Below are 24,483 nucleotides of genomic sequence, written 5' to 3'. Positions count from 1 at the left end.
ACCTAAACAATTGTTCACTGAAGGGAACACTTAGTCCTCCGAATTGCCGCCTAATCCACAATGTTATAAACCTCCACAGTGTCTCTCAGTCTTATCTACTCTGGGTCCTGTGGTTTACTCAGTGACAAATTGGGAGCATGTATTTTATGCAGAGTCCTATCTCCAATGACATGTGGGATAGAGGCTACATTAAAGCAGTGACATTACTGAACAGGAGAATCGATAGAACAGATCCGCTTCCAGGCTGCCTCTGACCAACAGTATTAAATGCCTTGTGCACATAACAAGAGTGGATTAAACAAGAGTACGAGTACAAAGATCTTCGTTTATAACAGAAACAGGAAGTCATTCAGCCTGTCGAGCCTCCTTCACCAGTTTATTAGTACATGGCAGCTCTTTTCATCCCCTTTGTCTTTTCTTTACTCCCTTTAATGTCTTTGCTCCCAAGTCTTTATAAACTTTACTTCCCAAGAATCTTTCATGTTAATCCTTGTGCTTTGAAATAATAATAATAAACTTTGCGTTTGATATAGCACATTAATAATAATAATAATCCTTGCATTTGATATAGCGCTTTTCACGTCGGGAGGACGTCCCAAAGCGCTTCACAGAACACACTGTAAAGTGAATTGACTGTATATTTGTGGGCGAACGCGGCAGCCAATTGCGCAAAGCAATGTCCCACAAACAGTCGTAGATTGAAAATGACCAATTTATTATTGTTTTTGGTTTTGGAGGGATTATTATTAGGCGTGTGGAGTAAGGAAACTTGCCCAAGGTTTCACCCTCTGCTTGGAATTGAACTCAGGTCTCTCGCTTGCAAAGCGAGTGCTCTAACCACTGAGCTACAGGACTCCACGAGACTCCATTATCATGTCTTGAGACATCTCAAAGTGCTTCACAAGATTTTACAGTGAACCGTAGTGACTGAGGATTTGTAGCAAACGCTGCAGCCAATCTGCACACAGCAGTGTCCCACAAACAGCCATAAGGTGCATATGCAACTTTATCTGGAAGATTGTTGACGTTTAAGAGAGACGTTTAAATCTCTTAGAGCTATTCAAAATTCGCTAAGGTTATTAATAAATAGGCGGTTCCCACTTGTTGGCAATACGATAGCGACTAGGGGATCTAAAAGAGAATATAGGAGGAACTACTTCACACAGAGGGTAATGAGATACATTTAAGAGGAAGGTAGATACATATATGAGGGAGAAGGGAAAAGGATATAGTAGGGGGTAAGCAGTTGGCGGAGAGATGGGTGGAGTATAAACACCTGCATGGACCAAATGGGTCGAGTTGCCTGTTTCCGTGCTGCATATTCTTTATAAATCTTTATAAACCAAGGGGGAAGCATCTTATCGCATGCTCCACTCATAAACTCTCTCATTACCTGTTTCTTTAAGCCACTTGGATTAATCATCACTGAATACCCTGTGAAAAGCATTTCAATAACTCCATTAATACAGCACCTGGTCAGCAACAGCTCGAGCCAGCTTATCCATCCTGGACCCAGCCTCAGCAATCTTCTTGGCTGCATTGATCACATCGGATGTATTTTTTAGTGGTCCCTTGCCCCTACAAAATATAAGAATGACACATAAAAGCACATAAATCTCCTTGTTAAAAAATGTTGTGTTCTCATAATATCACAAAATAATAATCCTTACATTTGCTGTAATGCCTTATCACATCAAACTCCCTTTTCTTTTCGCCATAGGTTAGTCGTTAAAACACTTGCCTCACAAGCGATAGACCAGGGTTCCATTCCCGAGCAGTAAATAGGAAGCTGGTTGTTAGTCGAATGGCGGATCACTTTCTGGGGGTAATAATTCCTTCAAAAAACAATGTGGTCTCTTAATCCATGACTGTTTGTTGGACACTGCTGCGAGCAATTGGCTGCCACGTTTCGCTCACAAAACATAGTCAATTCACTTTACAGTATATTCTGTGAAGCGCTTTGAGTCGTCTAGAAGGCGTGATAAGGCGCTACATCAAATGCAATGATTATTATTATTATTATAGTGCCACAGGCACTAACATCCCCCTGAAGAGGCAGACTGGACCTCGGTTTAAAATCAAACCCAGGTCCTCTCACTTGCGAGGCGAGTGCTCTAATCAACACAGTACAGGACTCCACCAAGATGGGATCGATGAACGAGTTTGCAATTTCATTGCTTAACTTTTCTTGCTCTGCTGTTTAACATATTCAGATGTTGGGTGGCTGCACAGACAGCTCACGATTCGGAGAGTGAAAATCAGTAAGCACTGAAAATTATCACCTTCCTGCCATCTAATGTATATGCTGTTTCCACTCATGTTGTGCCAACTGTATCATGCTCCAACTGTGCAATAGCAAATTGGTGGCTTTGTAACCAAGCCTAACTTTCTTTTTTCTATTGATGTTAACCAGTCTTTAAGCGTCATCCATTGATCCTCATACACAGCTGGTCCAATGTGGGAATTATAGAATCAAAGGTATCCCAGCAAAAAGGCCGCACTTGAACACTGTGTTTCATCAAAAGGGCAAATGAATTTTACCGCTTTCATATTATAATAAGCCTTGTACTTGGTATAGCAGTCTCGTCTCTGAGTCAGAAGTATGGGGGTTCAAATCCCACGCTGGGACTTGAACTCACATAGTCTAAGCTGACACTGCAATGCAGTGCTGGGGATGTATTGCATGTCGAGTTGAAGTCTTTCGGATGAGATGTTACACCAAGGTCCCGTCTACCTGCAGGTGGTTGTTAAAGACCCCATGGCACTATTCAAAAAGAGAAGGGAGTTTCTCCTTGTGTCCTGGCTAATAAATCCCCAAAATAAAATTGGTCACTCACTCCATGGCTGTCTGTGGGACACTGCTGTGTGCAACTGTCTGCCATCTGCGTCCACAAAATACAGTCAATTCACTTTACAATATATCTGGGAAGCGCTTTTGAGTTGTCTTGATGATGTGATACCGCGCAATATCAAAGCAAGGATTAATATTATTAAAGTGCTTTGAAGGATTTTATGGCGAAGTGTAGTGACTGTATTTATAGGAGAATGCGGCAACCCATTTGCCCACAAACAGCATTAAATGAATGACCAATTCTATCGGATGTATCTGCGAGTATTGTTCTGGATTTCCTTTCCAATGTGGATACAATGCTGCATTTTGGAACTCCGGGACTTTTCCTTTTTTTGTCAGCGGGATGTCTGATACACACAGCAACCCATCACAATTCTTACGAGTATTCAAACCAGATTGAGTTCCATATGTATGCTACCTCCATACATGGAGAATTCCTCATGTCTGGAGTGGAATACACACACTCTCCCTCCCTGTTTACCTAAAAGAGTCCTGAAAGCCGTAAGATCCTGTGTCCTATTAAAACTTCACCAACCTGTCCGCTCCCTCCACTGTACAGGCACTGGCCTGCTCCACATCCCCCACCCTGGCTGCTCCACTATCGGCCGTCGGCACCCTCTGGAACTCCATCCGAGAGCCCCTCCACCTCAGCCTCTCTCTTGCCTCCTTCAAGGCCTGTCTCAAGGCCTTCCATTTGGACTGTGCCTTCGGTCATCTTCCCTCCTCCAACCCCCCCCCCTTGCCCTCCACCTCTGGCAGCTCCCACCCCCAGCTCGGGCGCCCACCAAGCATTGTTAAGGACTTTGAGACATCTTCCCGACATGAAAGACGCCATATGAATGCAAATTGCATTATAATATTCATTTTCAGTGGTGGCCAGTGACGTTTTTGACAGTTGAGGCAATCTTGTTGTTGTTTCTTGTTACCATGGCAATGGGCCCTTTACACATACACAATGTTGTTGGCCTCTCTCCGGCTGGCCAGCCTTGGTACCGCACTCCCGAAGTTCGAAATAGATTTCTAAGATGCTCCTTTAAAGAAGTAACAACTCAAGAAATAATGGGGCGAAGTTTGCGGCATTTTATAATGCATAAGCTATAACCGTTACAGCTGTGCTTGCAAGCAAAGGATCCAATAGGGAATGTAGATTTCAGTGATACAACTCACAAAGCATTTAACATGCCATAAACCCTGTGTACACACCTTAACCCAAACTGCCATACATGTGTGATGAGCTTGTTTAGGTCACAGCTCATCAATGATAGGAGCTACCCCTCAAAAGAAGTATGCCCATGACACTCTCCCATGAAAGACCTTTCCGGTGAGGTATAAATTATGTCTATGTCAATCAGTTATTGTGTTATTGGCGGACAGACACACAGACAGACATTGCACCTTTATTCGTATAGATTATTATATACAATTATATACATAAGGAGGGTGAGGAGCTAAACAATAGAGAGGGAGGGGCTAACCCCCCAACCCCACATGGGGCCCCAACTCGAGCCCCAAGCTTCACCTCTTCCGGCTAGACCGCGGCCCGGAAATCTTGCGGCCTTCCCGAGCCAACCATCACCTCCCACCGGTCCAACTCCGACCTGGGACCGCCCAAATGTTAAACTGAGGTCCCATCTGCCCATTCAGATGGATAGTTAATGATACCATGGCATTATGCGAAAAGAGAAGGGAGTTTCCATCTCCCAGTGTCCTGGCTGGCAATCCCCCAAATAAAATTGATCATTCATGACTGTTTGTGGGACATTGCTCTGTGCAAATTGGCTGCCAATTTATTCATTCATCAACACATAGTCACTCCACTTTATATTAAATCCTGTGAAGTGCTTTGATCAAGAGCTTTGAGACCTGCATCCCAAGTGAAAGTGCTGGTTCAGATGCAGAGATCATTATGATTATTATGATTATTATGATTATTATTATTATCAACCTCTCCAGAAGCCTGAAATTTCACTAAGTCTTAACCAGTAAGATCACTGTGTCTTTTTTTGGTCAACCAGTTGTATGAGACCCAATCACTTTGTATTACAATTTTAAACGGCACAGAATAGAGAAAAACTCTAAAATACATTTCCCAATTTTTCTTTATAAGAATTGCAGAAGAAACCAGCTTCCAAATTCGGGGTGAATTTAAGAATTTTCTACCCTTCTGCAGAACCCTAAATTTTAACAACAACTTGCATTTATATGTCACCTTCACGCAGAGCACTTGACAGTGATCGAGCACGATGCTGAGCGGGGTGTGGTGACCGTAAGCATGGTCGAAGCGGAGGGTCTTCAGGTGTGACCTGAAGATGTGGAAGGAGGGGGCAAGGCGGAGGGGCTAGAGGGAGAGACATTTTTAGACAAAATAGCCTTATAGACTGAGACTAAACAAATTAGCTAAGACTAGGTGAACTTTCAGAGCTCCAGAGGAGAATATTTTTCCTAAAGCCACATACATATTTGATCAGAGCTGTGCACCTCTAAGCAATTAAGTCCACACTCAGTCTTGTGCTTTGACGCGTCACTTGGCTAGTAACCAGCCAGCTCTCTATAAGCCTCTTTCCATAATCTCATCCACTTTATCTGTCTACGTGCCTCGTGGTCCTCGAGAGTAGCATTGCATTGCTACTCCATTGTAGCACTCCACCCCCCTGTACTGTCTCATGTGGTGTCCCTCAGGGCTCTGTCCTCGGTCCCCTCCTCTTCACCCTCTATATGCTCCCCCTCGGTGACATCATCCGCAGACATGGAGTTAACTTCCACATGTATGCGGATGACACCCAACTCTACCTTTCCTCCTCTACTCTCAACTCCACGACCACCGATGTCCTGACAGACTGCCTGTCCGACATTGAGTCCTGGACGAGAGACAACTTTCTTCAGCTCAACGTGCGAAAAACCGAGGCCCTCCTGATTGGCTCACGTCAGCGCTTCCGCACCTCAGGCGCTGACACCATCAGCATCCAAGGCTGCACTCTCCACCTCTCAAAGCCAGTCAGGAACCTCGGCGTTTTGTTCGACCCTGAGCTGTCCTTTCTCCCTCACATCCGCACCACAACTGGCACCGCCTTCCACCACCTCCGGAACATCGCCAGACTACGGCATTACCTCACCCCTCACGCTGCTGAAACTCTGGTCCACGCCTTTGTCACCTCAAGGCTGGACTATGGGAACTCTCTCCTCGCCGGCCTTCCCGCCACCTCCCTCCACACTGCAGGTCATTCAGAACTCTGCAGCTCGTGTACTGTCCCGCACCAGGCTTCGGGACCACATCACTCCCACCCTCGCTCGCCTCCACTGGCTCCCCATCCCCCAGAGGATCGAATTCAAGATCCTCATCCTCACCTACAAGGCCATTCACGGCCTTGCTCCCTCCTACCTCTCCGACCTACTATCCCCCTACCTACCTGCCCGTACCCTCCGTTCCTCTGGCTCCGGTCTGCTCCACGTCCCCCGCCCCAACCGCCCTACCATCGGTGGTCGGGCCTTCAGCCTCTCAGCCCCCAGGCTCTGGAACTCCATCCCCCAGTGCCTTCGCCTTGCTTCCTCCCTTTCCTCCTTCAAGGCCGGTCTCAAAACCTTTCTCTTTGACCGTGCCTTCAGCTCCCCTCTCGACTCTCTTCCTCCTCCTCGCTCCCTCCCTTCCCTCCCCTCACCCTGACCATTTCCCCCCTCCTCTCTCCCTCCCTTCCCTCCCCTCACCCTGACCATTTCCCCCCTGCTCGGGTCATGACCCAACTGTGCAGCGCCTTGGGACGTCCTCCTGACGTGAAAGGCGCTCTATAAATGGAATCTTGTTGTTGTTGTTGTTGTTGTCCTCCTGACGTGAAAGGCGCTTTATAAATGGAATCTTGTTGTTGTTGTTGTTGTTGTTGCATTACGATGCCAACGTATAAGATTCGATGGGCTGCTGCCTTGCAGCATTGGACTCGATCAAACTGAAAATTCTGTCAGCTCAGAACTGATTCCCGTGAAGAAAGAAGTTACCTTTTCGCTGCTCACTTAATGTCTTGCCAAACCCACTGCGCAGTTTGCTGCCTTGGCCATCTTTAAATCGATCTTTATTTTTGCCATATACTCTTCTGTCACTTTCTCCCCTTATTAGTTCAAACGATTATTTTCTTTTCATAATCGGGTGCCTGAAATTCCACTCCTTTTTAGCCTGTGAAAACATTTACCTTAAAATTTTAAATCGCGCAGAATTGTGGGAATTTTTAAATATAAATCAACCCTGCATTTTGATTCAGTGCCTTTCACATCAGAATGTCTCAAAGTGCTTCACAAGATTTTTACTGCAAGGTGTAGTGACTGTGAATTTTGTAGGGAAAAGTAGCAGCCAATTCACACACGGCAACATCCCACAAGAGCTAATGAGATGTGTGAGCAATTTTATCTGTGGCATTGTTGGCCAGGACACCAGGGTAAACGACTTCACTTTTGGAGTTGTGCCATGGGTTCCTTAATAGGTAGATGGTGTCATGGATTCACATACAAGAATTATTAATATTACCAGCAAATCTTCAACACATGTGTGAGTTTCAAATGTTGTAAATGTCATATTGTCTTCACCTAGGGCTCGACTTGACTCAGTTGGTAAGCACCTCACCTCTGAGCAGGATAGCTGAGGAATTAATTCCCATGTAATTCCTGTGAAGTCCTGTAGCTTAGTGGTTGGAGCATTCGCATTGCAAAGCAAGAGTCCTGGGTTCGATCCCAGGCAGAGCGAAATGCTGGGAAAGTTTCCTTACTGGACACGCCTCTGTTTACCTAGCAGTACATATTCACCCAGTTGTTAGTCGATTGGTGGATCGCTTTTTTGGGGGTAATAATTCCTTCAAAAAAAATAATAAATTGGTCACTTTAATCCACAACTCTTTGTGGGATACTGCTGTGCGCAATTGGCTGCCGCTTTTCGCCCACAAAAATATAATCAATTCACTTTACAGTATATTCTGTGAAGCGCTTTGAGACATTTTCAGGATGTGATAATGCGCTGTATCAAATGCAAAGATTATTATTATGTCTAAGCTGATACTCCAGTATCGTACTGATGGGGGAGCGTGGTGGAGTGCTTTCACAGGCTTTCAAGGTTCTATCCTCTGGATGGTATGTTAAAGTGACTTTCCATCTAACTGTTGAAGTGAATATTAAAGATCCTATGACACTATTGCAGAAGAAAGTTTCTTCTGATGTCCTGCCCCCCAAATAATACAGCACTGCAAATAAATTGGGTTATTCACCTCCCAGTGGTTGTGAGGCCAGAATCCACATAGCTTATTCTGACACTTCAATGCAGTAGTGAGGGGAATCTGCATTGTCAGAGATGCAGTATTTTGGATAAGATGTTAAACCAAGGTCCTGTCTGCCTGTTCAGTTGGACATTAGAGATCCCATGGCAGTTGTTGAAAAGAGAAGAGAGTTTCTCTCCTGGTATCCTGGCCAACAATCCCCCAATAAAATTGGTCACTCACTTCATGGCTGTTTGTGAGCCATTTCTGTGCACAAACTTGCTGTCGCATTTGGCCCACACAATACAGTCAATCCAGTTTACAGTATATCCTGTGCAGTAGTTTGAGATGTCTTGAACTGATAAAGCATTATATCAAATTCAAGGATTATTATTATTTTAATGTACAGCACAGAAACAGGCCGTTCGACCCAACCAATCCATGCCACTGTTTATATTCCACACACGTCTTCACTCACTCCTCACACCCTCCCATATCCTTCTATTTTTCTCTCCCTCAGGTGAAGGTCTAGCTTGCTTCTGAATACATCTACACTATCTGATTCAACCAAAGCTTCAGGCAGCAAGTTCCACAATCTCACCACCATCTGGGTGAAGTAGTTCCTCCTAATTTCTCTTTTTGTTACCCTAGCCACTATCTTATATTTATCTTTGACCGAGCCTTCGGCTCCACTCTCGACTCTCTACCCCCTCCTCGCTCCCTCCCTTCCCTCCCCTCACCCTGACCATTTCCCCCCTGCTCGGGTCCTGACCCAACTGTACAGCGCCTTGGGACGTCCTCCTAACGTGAAAGGCGCTCTATAAATGGAATCCTGTTGTTGTTGTTGTGTCCCCTGGTTCTGGACTCCCCAACCAGTGGAAACAGCCTATTCATGTTAACCTTCAACACTTCTGTTAGATCCTTCCCTTAAACATCTCTTCTCTAGTGAAAAAAGGTCCAACCTATCGAGTCTATCCTGATAGCAGTAACCTGCCAGCCCTGGTATCATCCACGTAACCCTAAAAATTCCACTCAGGTCTTGATTTACTCTACTAACACAAAGTGTCCAAAATTTGCCAAATTCTTAAACACAGCCTTTCATTTTCAAGGCATTTTTCTGTAGTTTCTTTTAAGAATGGCAGAAAACAAAATGGGTTTCAAATTGAACAAGAACAACTTACAATTGTACAGCGCCCCTCATGCAGGGTAGCGTCCCAGAGCGCTTGACAGTGGCTGAGCACTTCTCCTTGCGGGGGAGTTGGGAGGTGACCGTAAGCACGGTCGAAGAGAATGGTCTTCAGGCTTAAAACTGAATCCAACAATTTGTCAAATTCCACACGCTCTGAAATGCTAAAGTTAACAGCATAATTCTAGATCCTGGCGGAATTTTTACCCAATTACAGAACTGCCTCGGGGTGTTGTACTTTTGAATGGAGACTGGATCAATTCCCTTGCTCTGGATTTACACTGTGTGTGGCTTTAACAGTAAAACATTATTTCATTGGTGGTCTCAGCCTTAGGCCTGCAAGGCAAATCATTGGGCGAACAATTCCTCCTAGACTTAGTCCGTGAGACAATTATGTCTCAAAATTTAAGCTTGGCAGAGTTGTGAGTAATCCTTACACCAATTCTTAATTTGGAGTCTAGTTTTCTGCTTTGTAAATATGACCGATTGCAAGAATTTTTGCACATTTCTGCGCGGTCTTAATTTCACTTTTAATACACTTCATGCGTGTCACATGCTTCATTCACATCATGCATTATTATACAGGTTAGACAAGTATAATAAAAATAATAATCTTTGCATTTGATATAGCATCTTATCATGCTGTTTAGACACCTCAAAGACCTTCACAGGATACACTGTAAAGTGAATTTGTAGGCAAAACATGCAGTCCATTGCTGTCCCACAAACAGTCATGGATTGATTGACCAAATAATTATTATTTTTTTTGGAAGGGATTATTACCCCCAGTAAGTGATCCGCCAATTGACTAACAACCAGATTCCTACTTCCTGAGCAGCAATTCTCCAGATAACATTGGTCACTCACTGGCTGTTTGTGGGACATTGCTATATCTTCTGGTAAGGATATCAAGGGATATCATAGAATTATATAGCACAGAAAGAAGCCATGCGGCCCATCGTGTCTGTGTCTGCTCTTTGAAAAGAGCTATTCAAATCAATCCCACTCCTACTTCCTGCTAGGTACAAGATTGGGTGGAGAATGTACAAACTTAGCTTGCGTGGCGTGCCCAAACATATTAATGGAGATATTAAAAATTATCTGAGATGGAACCTATGGCAACTCTGGCTCCAAACCTGCCTTTCATCTTAGCAACTGCCCCACAGTGCAGGAGGCAGGCTGCCCTTAGCACATTCCAGCTAACTATGGAGGCCTCACTTCTCCACAATCTGCAGCCATTGATCGCTCGGGCAGCAGTCTGGGAAGCAGACCAGTACGGGCTACGCTACAAACAAAAAGCATCGCAACTAATCAAACCTCGGGATCCAGTAAAACAGGAATTCGGTAAAGCTTCCCATGCAAGATGGGAAAGCTTCCCATGCAAGGTACAATGCATTCAGTCAGTCGGCTACATTAAGTTGGCTGGCAATAGTGAGTACCAGGAAGTCCTGTAGTGTATTGCTCAGAGCATGCGCCTCGCAAGTGAGAGGACCCAGGTTTGATTCCCAAGTGGGTCGAAACCTTTGGCTAGTTTTCTTACTCCACAGGCCTCTGTTTACCTAGTAAGAACCCAGTAGTTAGTCGATTGGCGGATTGCATTCCAGGGATAAAAATCGCTTATAAAAAAATAATAATAGTAATTTAGTCACTGAATCCATGACTGTTTGTGGGATGGTGTTGTGTGCAGCTGGCTTTCATGTTTCGCCCCAAAAATATACAGTCCATTCATTTTACAGTTTATTCTGTGAAGCACTCTGAGACATGTCAACAGTGTGATAAGGTGCTATATCAAATGCAAGGATTATTATTATTAAAAAGCCACTAAAGAAAAGGACAGAAGATAAATGGTGAGGCAATGGGCAGACACTTGATGTTTTTCTCCCTGACTGTGATAGAAGATGCTGAATAGTATTGATTCTGATGGTATGAGCTGCACGTCATTGTTGTACAAGAGGACATACAAGAAAGGCTGTAAGTGGGATGTTTTATGAATCCACAGCGCGTGCGATGGAAAGGTCACGAGTGCGATAGTGAAGCACGACCAGGAGGCTCCCCACTGACAAGCAGTTCATTCACCGATGTAATTTCAGTCTCTATTGCAGGCGCTGAGTGCAGCCCTTATTCATCAACAGAGCATAAAACTCCATACTGTGACCACATTTCTCACCGGTTGGGCATCTTACAAAAGCCAGCTGTAAAAAGACATGAGCTCAGGAAAAATAGCCCGAGCCTCAGCATGCTCTGTCATTTCGTGCTCATTCATTTCGCTCCAGGTCAATTTTCCAGTCGCAAAGATTCTCAACAACTGATTGCACTAGACTAACAAAGGAGTTGGATTCTGACTCAGAGCTGCAGGTCGAGATGTAGAATTTTATTCAACAGCACATCATTGCCCATACTGACTGACACTGACTCACATTGTACTCAGGCAAGGATTAGGTAGTCCATACAACAATGCGAGGCAGCCAGCGAACAGCTGCACTCTGTAGTAGCAAATCCAAGCTGTTTTTTTTTTGGTGGGGAGAAAGAAAGAGCAACAGTCTGGTTTGGGGGATTTCTTTGGATTAGTGATCGTGCCAATCAATGCACTGGTTCTAGGCTGGTTCAATATTTTCAGATATCTGAAATACTGTAACATGAAAATAATCCGCGGATTTGACACAGCGCCTTTCACGTCGGGAGAACATCTCGGAGAGCTTCATAGGATTTACTGCAAAGTGCAGTCACTGTGTATTTTGTAGGCAGAAACAGCAACCAATTTGGTCATAAGAACATAGGAACAGGAGTAGATCATTCAGCCCCTCGAGCGTAGGCGTTAGGTTCGACCCCCAATTAACCTTCCTCCCCCACATCCGGTTCCTCACCAGCACCGCTTTCTTCCACCTCCGACACATCGCCCGTCTCTGCCAATACCTCACTCCAAAAGCTGCCGAAACCCTGGTCTATGCCTTTGTCACCTCTCGGCTGGACTATTCAAATGCTCTCCTCGCCGGTCTCCCCTCCACTACCATTCATAAAATCCAGGTCATCCAGAACTCTGCCCTCCGTATTCTTACCCGCACCAAAATCCGCTCCCCGATTACCCCAGTCCTCGCCAGACTGCACTGGCTGCCTGTCCCAGAGAGGATCGACTTCAAGATCCTCACTATTGTCTTTAAATCCCTCCACTCCTCTGCAAGCCCCTACCTCTCTGACCTCCTCTCTCCTCACAACAGTGCCCTTTGCCTTCGCTCCACCGGGTCTGGCCTCCTCCTTGTCCCCCAAATCCTTCACTCCACCATCGGCGGCCGTGCCTTCAGCCACTACGCCCCGAAGCTCTGGAACTCTTTTCCTCACTCCCTTCGCCTCGCCCCCTCTCTTCCTATTTTCAGGTCTCGGCTGAAGGCCTTTCTTCTCGACCTCGCCTTTGGTCACCTTCTTCCCCCTCCTCCTGGTTCGGCCCCGGCATCCGTTACTGTGAAGCGCTCTGAAATGCCGTCCGGCGTTGAGGGTGCTCTATAAATCCAAGTTGTTGTTGTTGTTGTTCCGCCATTCTATTCGATCATGGCTGATCTGTACCTCAACTCCAAATATCCACCTTTGCCCCTTAGCCCCATAACAGCTAATGAACGATGGGAAGGAGGAGATAGTTCGGGGACAGAACAAATACATTCCCACAAAGCGAAAAGGTAGGGCATCCAAACTTCCCTGGATGAATTAGGAAATTGGGATTAAAATAAAACAGAAAAAGGAGGCTTATGATAAATGTCAAGTCCAAAATACAGAAGGTAATCAAATAGATTATAGAAAGTACAGAGGAGAACTGAAAAAGGAAATAAGAGAAATAAAGAGACTGTATGAGAAAAGATTAGCAGGTAACATAAAAGGGAACCCTAAGGTATTTCATAAGCATATAAAGAATAAAAGTTTAGTCAAAGCTAGGGTGGGCCAATTAGGGACCAAAGAGGAAATCTTCTTGTGGAGGCTGACGTACTGAATGAGTACTTTGCATCTGTCTTCACAAAAGAAGAGGATGCTGCCAATGCCACAGTATCGGAGGAGAGGGTAGAGAAATTGGATAAGAATAAATCGAGAGGAGGTACTAAAACGGTTGTTGGTGTTCAAGGCAGATAAGTCACCCGGTCTGGACAGGATGCATCCTAGGTTACTGAAGGCAAGTAAGGGTGGAAATAATGGAGGCTCTAGCCACAATCTTTCAATCCTCCTTGCACACTGGGGTGGTGCCAGGAGGGTTGCAAATGTTACTCACCTATACAAAAAGGGGCAGAAGGATAAACCCAGGAACTACAGGCCAGTCAGCCTAACGTCGGTAGTGGGAAAACTTCTAGAGATTATAATGTGGGTCAAAATAAATTTTCACTTAGAAATATATTGGTTAATAAAGGACAGCCAACATAGATTTGTTAAAGGCAAATCATGTCTAAAAAACCTGATAAAGCTTTTTGATGAAGTAACGGAGAGGGTGAATGAAGGTGGTGTAGCTGATGTAGAATATATGGATTTTTAAAAGACATTTGATAAAGTGCCAAATAAGAGACTTGTAAGCAAAATAGAAGCCCATGGTATTAAAGGGCAGTGGCAGCATGAATACAGAACTGGCTGGGACACAGAAAGCAGAGAGAGCAGGTGAATGGTTGTTTTTCTGACTGGAGGGAAGTGTGCAGTGGTGTCCCCCAGGGATCAGTATTGGGACCACTGCTGTTTTCGATCTATATAAACGACCTAGACTTGGGTATAGGGAGTACAATTTCCAAGTTTGCAGATGATACTAAGCTAGGAAAAAATAATAAACAGTGAGGAGGATAGTAGCAGACTGCAAATGGACATAGACAGACTGGTAAAATGGGCAGACACGTGGCAGATGAAGTTTAATGTGGAGAAATGTGAAGTGATGGTATTTTGGGAGGAAGAATGAGGAGAGGCAATATAAGCTGATGGTACAATCTTAAAGGGGGTGAAGGAACAGAGAGACCTGGGGGTTCATATCAGCAAATCTTTGAAGGTGGCAGGACAAGTAGATAAAGCTGTTAAAAAAGTATGTGGTATACTAGGCTTTCAAACTAGGGGCCTAGAATACAAAAGTCAGGAAGTTATGATGAACCTTTATAAAACACTGGTTAGACCTCAGCGAGAGAATGTGTTCAGTTATGGGCCCCACACTTTAGGAAGGATGTCAGGGTATTGGAGAGGGTGCAAAGGAGATTTACCAGGAATGTGGGACTTCAGTTATCAGGATAGGTTAGAAAAGCTGGGATTATTCTCCTTGGAGCAGAGAAGGTTAAGAGGAGACTTAATAGAAGTTTTCAAAATTATGAGGGGATTCGATAGGGTGAACAAGGAGAAACCATTTCCACTGGCGGGTGGGTCAGTAACCCGAGGACACTGATTTAAAATAGTTGTTAAAAGAAACAGAGGGGAGGTGAGGTGAAATCTTTTCACACAGCAAGTTGTTCAGATGTATTGCCTGAAAGGGTGGTGGAAGCTGATTCAATAACAACTTTTAAGAGAGAAGTAGATCATTATTTGGGGGAGGACAAGTTTGCAGGGCTATGGGAGAGAGTGGGGGAGTGGGATTGATTTGAATAGCTCTTTTCAAAGAGCAGACACAGACACGATGGGCCGCATGGCTTCTTTCTGTGCTATATAATTCTATGATTCTATGATATCCCTTGATATCCTTACCTGAAGGTATAGCAATGTCCCACAAACAGCCAGTGAGTGACCAATTTATCTGGAGAATTGCTGCTCAGGACACCAGGAGAAACTCATTTCTATTTTCAAATAGTGTAATGGGATCTTTAACCACCAAAACATAAAGACTGGTCCTCAGTTTAATATTTCATCTGAAGGACAGCACCCCCGAACAAATCAGTACAACCCCAGCACTGCACTGGATGTCAGCCTGAACTGTGAGGTAAAAGTCCTGATGTGGGGCTTGAATCCACAACATCCTGACTCAGAGGTGAGAGTGCTACCAACTGTGCCAGGCTGATGGCTATTCAGGGAAAAGAGAAAACAAAGACAACTTGCATTTATATGGCACCCTTCACATGGGTTAGCATCTTGGAGAAGCAATTAGGAGGAGTGGAAGCTCATGTGAAGTATAAACACCGGTAGGGACTAGTTTAGCTGAATGGCCTGTTTCTGTGTTGTACCACTTTATGTAGTTCTAGACGTATTAAGAGGAGCAAGGCGAGAGGGCACAAGTCACAATAGGCTGAACGGCCTTTTCCTGTGCTGTCAATTTTTATGGTTCTATGGTAAGTTCAGGGATGTGAAGGGCAAGCTTTAGTCAGACACCAGGAACTACATTGCACACATATCAATGGCTTGAACAGGATTACGAGGAGGGTAGCTGAGGCCAGGACACTGGACTCATTTAACAAACAGCGTGAAGCTATAACGTGAGGACAGTAGGTTGGGTATTGTGTAAGCATGAGATCAGATGGGCCAAAACTGTATTAGCTATATCCAAACCTCCTTTGTGATTATTGAGCAGCATTTTTAAAAACAAATGGGAGTCCAGTAGCATATTGGTTAGAGGACTCGCCTCGCAAGTGAGAGACCCGAGTTCAATTCCCAACCAGAGAAAAACCTTAGGTAAGTTTCCTTATTCCACAAACCTCTGTTTACCTAGCAGTAAATAGGTAATTAGTACCTGGTTATTAGTCCATTGGCAGATCATTTTCTGGGGGTAATAATCCTTTAAAAAAATACTAATTTGGTCACTCAATTCTCGACTGTTTGTAAGACACTGCAGTGTGCAATTAGTCCACAAAATATACAGTCAATCCACTTTACAGTACATTCTGTGAAGTGCTTTGAAACATCTCAATGAAGTGATAAGGTGCTATATCAAATGCAAGGATTATTATTATTATCATTATAAATGCAGGAAAATGGAATCCAAGAGAGTGGTAATGGATTTAATAGCTGATGAGACTCCTGCTCCTGTATTCTCAAAATACACTGACCAATGACTTTTGTCATGTTATGTATTAACCACTAGATTTCTCAATACTAAGTACATTGACTTTCTGTTGATGTAGTCCCATTACTGATGATGGTGGAGGGCTTTTGATTGACTCAAAACTGACTCTGAATTTTTTTTTCATCCCCAAGGTTGTAAAGTCATTATTTCTGCCTCTTTAGAATTTGACCCACAAAAAGCATAAAGCATTTTCTTCATCTATGCTCACTTGGTAACATTCCTGCTTCTGAGTCAGAAGGCGTAGGTTCCTGTAACCACCATGAGGCTCTGAGCTCACAGTACAGGCTGACAGTCCAGTCCAGGGGGAACAACAAGAACAACATTTATAGGGATAGAGAAAGGGTTTTCCAGCGTTCTGTGGAGTAGTGGTTGAAAGCATGGCCACCGATGGTAGAGATATATGTAATTCTAGATGCATCGTCAGAGGTGTTGTCCTCTGGTTAAACCAAAGTTCCATCTGGCTGTTCAAGTGAACGTTAAAGATCCCTTGTTATTAAAAGAGAAGGGAGCTTCTCCCGGCCAGCTTCTCCAGAGAGAAAAAAAAGATTATTCACTTCTTGGCTGCTTGTGGGACATTGCTGTGTGGAAATTGGCTGCCGTATTCAGCTACAAATTAGCTGCTGGGTTTACCTACACATACACAGTCACTGAACTTCACAGAAAACTCTCTTGAAACACTTTGAAACATTCCAGTGCTGGAGTAAGCCTCGTTATAACACTGTGATTGGCATAAATAAAATCCCAACCCATGCTATAATAAGGACATGATAGTTGGTGTTGTTGTGCATGTATGCAGCCAACCAAATCACTCCATGTGAGCCTGATGGTTCCAGTCCAAAAAAAAGGGGTTATCAGGTCATCGCTAGCGTCACTTCCTGTGTACCGCACATGCGATCTAATAACCTGGAAGTCAGCCATTTTTAACACACAGAAAGCTAAAATGGCCGACTTTCCGGGCCGTCAGGTCTTCATCGACTTCACGCAATGTGCACTGCAGGAAGTGACATCAACAGCCGAATGACCTGAAAATATGCCAATTTAGTTGCCCCTGTCAACAGTGTAAAGAAATATGTTATAAAGGGGCTGAACTGTATATCAAATACAAGATATTTACACAATGATTTGTTACGTGGAAAGTCATTTTTTTGTTCACACACAAACCCTGTCGACTACAAACTTAATCATCAGGTTAAAAAATGAACAAAAACCTGACTGTCACTAACTGGGGAGAGTTAAAAGTCAGGAGTTATCTGTCACAGTTTCTGGAACACTTTGTTAGCAAGCAATAGGAAGAAATTTAACAACCGGGACAAGTTCATGAATGTTATCTTGTTCTGCTACTATTCTGCTGCGCTGACAATTTAGTGAAGATTTTCAATGGATTGACATTGTCTCAGTGAGCTGCCCATCACGCAAGAGTTTGGGGCGGGGGGGGGGGGTGGGGGTTGGCAGGAAAGAGTGGGAGGAAACTCATTACTTTACTTATAATATCCAGACTGTAAACAGGATGAATGAGTGCCAAATGCAACGTGAGCTATTTTCGTTTCCTATTATTTCACTGCAACTTATGACAACTTGGCCCATTCATCGAATTTTTATGGGGATTGTTAATGCTAATGTAGGCTGCCTGTCACAATGGGCCTTTCATAATACAGCACCGAGACAGAGTACATTTTTAAGCTAGTTGGAACATTGCAGTGACTGCGAAGAACACGTTGATAATCATAATGCTATCAGTTTATTGTTCATTTATGCAGGTTTTTGCAAATCTAGCATTAACCTTTACAATGCTGGCATGTATGAGCTTACTCTATGAAGGCCAAATCAGAATTTTGCAAGGGAGTTTCAAATCAAATCAATCTTTGAATGGCAATAAATGAGACATCAAATCTTATAACTGCTATCGCATGTGTAACTTGTATGAACCCTTCTTATTGTGATTGTGTCAGCAAATACATGAGGAATCTAGATCGCTATGTGGCAACAAAATGGAGGGGTGTGAGAGGCTGAGCAGTGCCTCTCACAACCCTCCATTTGGATTAGAGCATAGAAGCATAGAAATCTACAGCGCAGAAGGAGGCCATTCAGTCCAGAGAGTTTGCACTGGCTCCCAGAGGAAGGAGATCAATTCAATCCCATTGCCACATTTTATTACCATACTCCTTCAAGCCCTTTCTTTCAAATACCTGTATACTGATCACTTTCTGGATGTAACAATCCCTCCAAAAATTGTTAAGTTTAATTGTTCGCTCAATCCAAGACTGTTTGGGGGCAATTGGTTGCTACGTTTTGCCCACAAAATCCAGTCAAATTCATTTTACAATATACTCTGTGAAGTATGTTGAGATGTTTCAACAATGTGATAAGGCGCTATATCAAATGCAAAGATTATTATTATTTCCTTTTTGAAAGCCACAATGGACTCTTTCCCCACTGCCCTATTTAGCTGAGTGTTCTACTTCCACTTTAATTATACATTGGAACAATTCTATATGATTCTCTCATGTGATTATTATGTTAGTATTAAAGTGTTATTGAATCCTGTCTATAATTAGCTATTTTTTGATAAGGGCTGGGCTGACCACAAACACTGAGAAGAGAAGGGAATTTCTCTCCCTGGCCAACAATCCGGCAGATAAAACTGATCATTCACTTCATGGTTGCTTTGGGACATTGGCTACATGCAAAATAGCTGCTTTGTTTGCCTGCAAATGCATAGTAACTGCACTTGACAGTAATTCCTGTGAAGTTTTTTGGAATGCCTCGATGACGTAACAATAATAATCTTTGCATTTGATATAGCACCTTATCATGTCAATTTTGTGCAGTAATGCGCCATCAATAGCCTTGATGTGAATGGTCAATTTTACATGTTGGATTGACACTGGGAGAAACGCCCTTCTCTTTTCAAATAGTGTCATGCGATTAGTAACATCTTCCTGATGGAGCCTCGGTTTAAAGTCTCATCCGAAGGACGCAATGCACTGGTGCGTCAATCTTGGCTGTGAATTTAAAGTCCCGCTGTGGGGCTTGAACCCACAACCAGAGGAGCTATATCAAATGCAAGTATTTTTATAACTCCCACTAATGCAGAAAGGTTTTAATACACAGCTGCCTCTATCTTATTGTCTTCTAACTTGCCAATAAATTAGCAAAGCCTTCAGCGAAAACACTTGATCTCGGATATTGTACTGAACCATAAAACTAGCCGTAAACCAGAAATTAATTGGCATACACATGCTGCTATTCTTTTCCTGATGGGTTCTCATCTACAAGACATGAATAGACATGAGGTTTGCAGACTTCCCCCTCAATGCCTCACTTTATCATGCATGCTCTGCTGTTTTGGTGCAGTATTTCGACAAATGAAGGTCATTAAGAGTTCATGTGGGAGAAACAGAATATCTATATAGCAAGTATGGAGTCTGAAGCAAACTTTTACTCTCTAAAGTTTAGGATCATAGAAACGTACAAAACAGAAGGATGCCTTTCAGCTCATCAAGCCTGCATCAGATATCAGAGCAAGATGTTCAAACAAGCCCACTACCCCACCCAAAATAATAAATAATCCTTGCATTTGATATAGTACCTCATCACATCGTTGAGACGTCTCAAAGCGCTTCACAGAATACATTGTAAAGTGGATTGACTCTGTATTTTGTTCAAAGAAATGTGGCAGTCAATTGCCCGCAGCAATATCTGACAAACAGGAACCAATTTTTGTTTGAGGGATTATTATCCCCACAAAGCGATCCGCCAATCGACAAACAACTGGGTTCCTACTTACTGCTAAATAAACAGAGGTGTGTGGAGTAAGGAAACTTGCCTAATGTTTTACCCCATCATGAAATTGAACCTGGGTCCTCTTGCTTGTGAGACGAGTGCTCTAACCACTACCCTATGGGACTCTACAATGTGGACACGGATCAACAGGTTCAACTTTTGGTACCTTTAACCGAATGGGCCTTTAACATGCACTGAGTTCGGCGAGTGTTCAAAAGCCTATCTGACTATGAGATTTATCCTATCGTGACAGGTTTCACCCTTCCTGGGAATCAAAAACAGGTCCTCTCACTTGCGAGGCGACTGCATCAACTACTATCCTATTCCATTAACCCCATGCTTAGAGAAGGGAGTTTCTCCCTGTATCCCGCCCAGCAATCCCCAAATTAAAATTGTTCATTCATTTCATGGATGTTTGTGAGTCACTGCTGTGCAAATTGGCTGCCACATTCACTTACAAAATCCAGTCACTACGCTTTACTGTAAATCCTGTGAAGCACTACAAGTGTAGTGACTGTTATTTTGTTGGGGGACCGGGAAGTCACTTTCCTGGCAGCAACGTTCCACAAATAGTGAATAATTCTAGTAGCGTAAGCAATAAAACTCAACTCTATGAAGATGGGTTTCAAGTTGGCAGTTATTAATGAAAGCATGAAACCATTTGCAGCCATAATGACATTAGCCACTCCTTTCTCCCTCCTCAAGCTCCTGATTTTCCTTCTCTAAAAGTTTGCAAAGCAATAAATCAAAATGTATTAAACTAACAAAGACCTCAGTAAATAACAAGCACATCCATCAGTGTTTTATTAATGCTTTATCAGCAATACTGAGAGACTGTGGCAGCTCAGCTGGGCTGGCTTGCTGAGTTCAAGCCGAATACGTACATCAGGTCCCAAAAACAGTCATGGATTAATTATTTAGGACTGGGACTAGTTGGATAGCATTTTCAAAGAGCCGGCACAATGGTCCGAATGGCCTCCTTCTGTGCTGTAAGATTCTATGATTGTTTTTGAGGGATTGGTACTCCCGGAAAAGTGATCCACCAATCGACTAACAACCGGATTCCTATTTACTGTTAGGTAAACAGAGGAGTGTTGTGTTCCACCACTGTCAAGCGCTACTCTCCGTGAGGGGCGCTATATAAATTTATTGCATTCATAACGTCCAGGCTCGACTATGCAAACTCCCTGCTTGTTGGCATCCCCAACTCCTCCCTCCATCGGTTGCAGATCATCCAGAACTCTGCAGCCCATGTCCTCTCCCGCACCAGGCTCCTCGACCCCATCACCCCCATTCTTGTCCAACTCCACTGGCTTCTCATCGCACGGGTCCCCTCCCTTGCTTTCTTCAAGACCCATCTCATGACCCCCCTCTTCGACCATGCCTTCGATCATCCACCTTCTCCCCCGTGCCTTCCATCCTCCCCAATCCTGACCCTCAGCTTGGGTCCGAAACACTAATTTTCCAGGACCTTGGAATGTTCTCCCGACGTGAAAGGCGCTATACAAATGTAATTTTGTTTGTTTGTTGAAGGTTTCACCCTGCATGGGAATCAAACCTGGGATCTCTTGCTTGTGAGGTGACTGCTCTAACAAATATGCTACAAGAGTCTACATATGCTACAGAACTCTACACTACACATTTACTGTAAAGTATAGCGACTGCATTTTGTAGGCAAACGTGGCAGCTAATTTGTACACAGCAATGGTCCACAAACAGCCATGGAAGGAATGAACAATTTATCTGGAAGATTACTGGCTAAGACACAAGGGAAAACATCCTTCTCTTTTTCAAATAGTGTCATGGAATCTTTAAACATTCATGTGGATAGGCAGAATCACTTAACACACTCACTGTTTTATACCTCTTAAAACATAGGATCACGAGGGAGGTGTAGGTGAAGTAGACTCTTGGGCCCATGAGATTTTTATCCTCCCAAAATACACACCTGACTGACTTTCCAGTACAGCATCAGGCAGGGTCGTAAATGAGTCCCAGAAACCTTTACTGGTAACTCTTTGATTCTGTAGCTGTGGGCTTGTCTGGCAGTGTGGTGCAAGCTGAATGATTTTCCTCAGTCCAGCTTGTTAAATGCAGGCAGTCTGAATTCCAGTATTGTATTTCAAATCCAATTTAAACCAGGAAGGGCTGATTTCAAGTTCCACTCCACCTGCCCAAGTAATACAATACAATACAATACAAAATCACATTTGTTTTGTGCCTTTCATGTCAGGAGGACGTCCCGAGGCCCTGGACAGTCAGAGACTTTGACCTGAGCTGGGGGTTGGGATTGGGGAGGGTGGAGGGTAAGGAAGGTAGGAGGGTGGCCAAAGTTTTGGTCAAGGGGAGGATTTTGAGACGTGCCTTGAAGAAAGCAAGGGAGGGAGCGAGGCAACGGAATGTGGGATGGTGTTAGGGTGGGGGCAGAAAGGTTGAAGGTCTGACCGCCGATGGTGGGGTGGGCTGGGCGGGGGACGTGGAGCAGGTCACAGCCTGCTGAGTGGAGAGAGCGAACAGGTTGATATGTGGTCAGCAGGTCGTAGAGGTAGGGAGGCGCAAGCCCGTGGAGAGCCTTGAAGGCGAGAACGAGGATTTTGAACTCTAGCCTCTGGAGGATGGGGAGCCAGTGGAGCTGGGTGAGGGTGGGGGTGAGTAAGGAACCTAAAGACGCATGGCTTATTTATAACTCTGTGCATTATGTGCAAGTGGAGTCCTGTAGCTCAGTGGTTAGAGCACTCGCTTTGCAAGCGAGAGACCTGAGTTCAATTTCAGGCAGGGCGAAACCTTGGGCAAGTTTCCTTACTCCACACACCTAATAATAATCCCTCCAAAAAAAAAAAACAATAATAAATTGGTCACTTTCAATCCATGACTGTTTGTGGGACATTGCTGTGCGCAATTGGCTGTCGTGTTCGCCCACAAATATACAGTCAATTCACTTTACAGTATATTCTGTGAAGCGCTTTGGGACGTCCTCCCAACGTGAAAAGCGCTATATCAAATGCAAGGATTATTATTATTATTATATATTATTATAAGTTTCACTCATCTGGCAGCAGTCTCACCTCTGAGTCAGAAGGATGTAAGTTCAAGCCCCACATTGGAACTTTGAACGCACAAAGCCTAAGCTGATACTCCAGTGCAGCGCTGGGGGGAGCACTGCAATGTTAGAGGTGCCATCCTTAACATAAGACGTTAAATCAAAGCTGCGACTCATTTAAAAAGCAGGTTGCAGCTACATTGAGAAGTTAATTTGCGTCTGCCTGTTCAAATGGATGTTAAAGATCCTGTGTCACTGCTCGAAAAGAGAAGGGAAATTCTCCTGCTGTCCTGGATGATCATCCTCAAGATAAAAAATTGGTCGTTCACTTCAAGACTGTTTGTGGGACATTGCTGTGTGCAAATTTGCTGCCGCGCTTGCCTACAAAATACAGAATCAGCACACTTTACAGTAAATCCTGTGAAACGATTGGAGACATCCTCCTGACATAAAAAGCGCTATATCAAATGCAAGGATTGTTATTTATCTTATGATAAAATCTTCATTAGTTAAAAAAAATAATAATAATCCTTGCATTTGATATAGCGCTTTAGCACATTGTAGTATATTTTATGTAGCTCTTTGAGACTTCTCAAATAAACTGTTATATTAAATGCAAGGATTATTTTTATGGATTATTTACAGAATACCTTTTTTTGGGAAGGAACAATTACCCCCAGAAAGTCATCTGCTAATAGACCAACAACTGGGTTCCTATTTACTAAATTACCAATTCAATGGCACAACACACCACACAATATAATAATCTAAGGATGCAGCCTTGGTAAGAAAGGGCTGGTTGAAACTGAAGCTGGGATTTGCTCTGAGGATATTGTTAATAGTCAGTGCTGCTTTACTGCACAGGTGACCTTTAAAACACTCAATTTCCTTTGCAGTATGCATTTCATCAATACTGCGCTCCCCGTCTGACACACTATAATTATTTCAAGGCTGATATTACATGGGCCATTGCATACATCCCATGCCCATGCCTTGTTTTCCTATTTATTCTTCCTTTATGTGAATAATATATTTTCAGAATAAATGACAAACAACAAAAGAAAGCCATCCACAGTCTGAACATGTTCAGCCTAGCAGACTCGCAAGTCAAGTACAATTTTATAAGTAAATATTATATTTTATAAATATGCAATTTTATATATTTTTTCATATTTCAATAAATTGCCAACTCCCCCATCCCCCAAAAATGGAAACCAAAGGAAAATAAAATATCTCTGGAATACAACAAACCTCTCTTCCCTTCTTCAAGGCCCGCCTCAAGACCTTCCTCTTCGACCACGCCTTCGGTCACTCTCCTTCCCCCACTCCACATTGTCCTCGATCCCTCCTAATCTCACCCTCCAGCTCAGATGCAAATCCCTGAATGTCCAGTGCCTTTGGAGG

The 24,483-nt window shown here is 43.7% G+C and overlaps 1 protein-coding gene across 1 annotated transcript in view; it reads right to left on the bottom strand.

Moving 5' to 3' along the window:
* ctnna2 (catenin (cadherin-associated protein), alpha 2) overlaps window positions 1-24,483 on the bottom strand; it is a 140,845-nt gene that overhangs the window by 52,575 nt on the left and 63,787 nt on the right. Inside the window, exon 7 of the mRNA XM_042343656.1 lies at window positions 1,473-1,578. Within this exon, the coding sequence (XP_042199590.1) occupies window positions 1,473-1,578 (106 nt within the window). The remainder of the gene's footprint in view (window positions 1-1,472; window positions 1,579-24,483) is intronic.

This window comes from Callorhinchus milii, unplaced genomic scaffold (genome assembly GCF_018977255.1).
Source record: "Callorhinchus milii isolate IMCB2004 unplaced genomic scaffold, IMCB_Cmil_1.0 Scaffold1, whole genome shotgun sequence".
In the NCBI taxonomy this organism is placed as follows: Eukaryota; Metazoa; Chordata; class Chondrichthyes; order Chimaeriformes; family Callorhinchidae; genus Callorhinchus; species Callorhinchus milii.
The sequence above is the reverse complement of the archived record's forward strand: the minus strand, read 5'-3'. Positions and strand labels throughout refer to the sequence as shown.